This window comes from Alligator sinensis, unplaced genomic scaffold (assembly GCF_000455745.1).
Source record: "Alligator sinensis unplaced genomic scaffold, ASM45574v1 scaffold744_1, whole genome shotgun sequence".
In the NCBI taxonomy this organism is placed as follows: Eukaryota; Metazoa; Chordata; order Crocodylia; family Alligatoridae; genus Alligator; species Alligator sinensis.
Window position 1 is genome coordinate 621798 of NW_005842241.1, and position 2539 is coordinate 624336.

The window sequence follows — 2539 nt, forward strand, 5'->3', positions numbered from 1 at the left end:
CCCCCCGCCCCCGGGCCGCACCCGGCGCGTTTGCTGCCGAGGCCGGACCGCGCTCGCTCGCTCGTCCCCGCCCCGGGGCCACGTTCCCGCTACTCCAGCAAGACAAAGAACTTGCTCGGAGCCGCAGCCCCGGCCCAGCCACCCCCAGGCTGCGGCGGCAGATGCCAAGGGCTGCGCTGGTTCCGCGGAGTATTAGCACGGGACATCCTTCTGTTTGAAGAGCCACTGGAGGACATTCGGCCCCCACACAAGCGGAGGCGCGGAGGGCAGGCTGCGGGAGCTCCGGCCTCCAGCAAAACTTTGTTCCCTCCGAGAGGCTTTCCCGCTCCCTCCCCGCAGCCGCCCTTGCACCTCCCCCCCTCCCCCCACCGCCACCCGCAAAAAAAATCACAGAGCAGGGAGCCCCCGGCTTCCCCGCGCATCGTGAGCCACTGCCCTTGGCACTTAACCGCCGAAGGGGCAAAGAGCTCGGGGGGGAGAGCTGCGGGGCTGGCAGCGCCCCCGCGCTCCCTGCATGGCTTTGCTGCAAGCAGCGCAGCCACCGCAGGGCGCTCGGATGCCGCTTGGAGAAGGGGCCCCTTTTCGGCACCTAGCGCTTGGGCCAACTCGGGGCTTTCCAGCCCGTGCCACGATCGCTCCGATGTGCAGAGAAAGCTGCATCCTGCCCACCCACGAAAAAAGGGGCAGAGGATGGCATGCCCCCCCCTCCCTACACACACTTTTTTTTCGAATGGCTTTCTGATTCCTTAGCTAAGCCCCGGGGCTCGGGAAGTCCACACCCTGGGGTACTCCTCACCAAAACCTAGCGCCAAGGCAGAGTTAAACGAGAGCAGCCGTTCTTCTTGTTATCTCCCCTTGCGAACCCAGGAGTCATATTGTAACCTTGTGCTTGCTTCTTGATTATTTCTTTAGCTCATTTTAAAATCACAACAGTCATAAAAATAATAAGAATCTCTGCATGCCTTTAAAAAGAAAAACCTCTGAGAGAAAATGAAGCTGATATCCTATCCTTTTGGAGGGCGTCTGGGCCTGTGCAAAAAAATATTTGAAGGGTCTTAGAGAATGCACTTTACATTTAAAATGCCAAGCTTAAAAGCACCAGCTGGATATTTCTAATCCCTCGCTTTCCAGAAACGGGGCTGGAAACTCCCACCTGCAAAAATCAAAAAACCCACATTCACGTCAACATACAGATAAAGATAATTGTAAGCAAAGCAGAGGACAAATTGTAGTGGGTGCTGTCCAGAGGAAAAAGCCAAGGTCTCCTAGATATAAACTTAAATCTCTCTCTAAGGAAGGACATCTTCATAATACATTTGAAAAGAGCTCTTCTTGTCACCAGAGGCATTTCTGAAATGTTGTCCTTGTACCAGCATGTGATGTAGCCTTATTTTGTTTTCACTCTACGTATTTAAAAGGAAAGTTAAGGCCAGCTGATGGTATATAGGATTTCGAAATGTCACCTGAAGGGTTTTCTGCTATTTTTTTAACAAAAAAAAAAACGGTTTTCATAATCCGCCCAAACGGAATTTAGTTCCCTAGAGGCGCGGTCCTCGATGCAAGAAAGCCTTTAACATAAAAAAGAAGCAGTGCTGCAGTTTCAACACGTTTTATTATATTTCTGTATGCATTACTCTCAAAACATATCACAAGAAAATGATGAAACCACTTAGACCTTCAAATAAAAAATCTGAAACAGTTTATGCTCACAATTGTACATATTTATAGTTAAGAAACATTCTTTATAAATACTGTTTCCTCTGTAGCAAGTTAATACCATAATTTAATTACAAATGGATAAATATGGTAACAGATATTTACAGGAGGGAGGGTGTAATTACGGAAAAAGCTAACGGCACGACGTTTATTTTCCTCACAATCTTCCGAACAGGAACTAACAAATCGAACTGGCAAAAGCACTAAAACATCACATGTAAACCCAGCTAACAGAAAAAATACATTCACAAGCGTTGGTGGTGGTGGTGGTGGTGCGTGTGTCTGAGGAACAGAATGGAGACTTTGGCACGGTTTGGTTTTTTCCCCGGTCTAGAGTTGAATGCAGTTTACAATCAAGTTGCCTCTTTAAAAGAACACAATATTCAATAGCACAATTACAAAAGAAACCAGGGTGGTTTTTTTTCTCTTCCACGTTACTTTTTTTTTTTCTTTTTGTCTTTTTTTTAAAAACGGGTGAACTAAAAAAACAAAAAACAAAAAACCAAGAGGGAGGGAAAGAAAGAAAAAGCAAAGCAGTCCCTCGCTCTCGGGGCGGGCGGGCGGGAGGGAGGAACTCAAGCCGTAGTTTACAAACGGGACCAACTTCTATACACCAAGAATCCAAGAAAACTCCGTTTACCGCCGCGCAGGAGCAGGCAGGCGCTGCTCTATGTACACGGCCCGCCGGGCCCCGAGGGACTCGTCCGTAGCCCTTCGCTCGGGAGGGCGGCTGTCTCCCGGGCTCCAGGACCTCTGCGGGTTGCAAGCCTCGCGGCGGGCTAAAAAGAAAGGCAAAGCAGGCAGCAGCCGGGCCCCGGGGAGG

The 2539-nt window shown here is 49.8% G+C and overlaps 1 protein-coding gene across 1 annotated transcript in view; it reads right to left on the reverse strand.

Annotated features, from left to right (window-relative positions):
• Positions 1–1075: 1075 nt before the first annotated feature.
• Positions 1076–2539, reverse strand: part of ZIC2 (Zic family member 2) — a gene marked incomplete at its 5' end in the record, with an annotated part of 4501 nt that continues 3037 nt past the window's right edge. The window contains one exon of the mRNA XM_025208615.1: positions 1076–1153. Within this exon, the coding sequence (XP_025064400.1) occupies positions 1076–1153 (78 nt within the window). The remainder of the gene's footprint in view (positions 1154–2539) is intronic.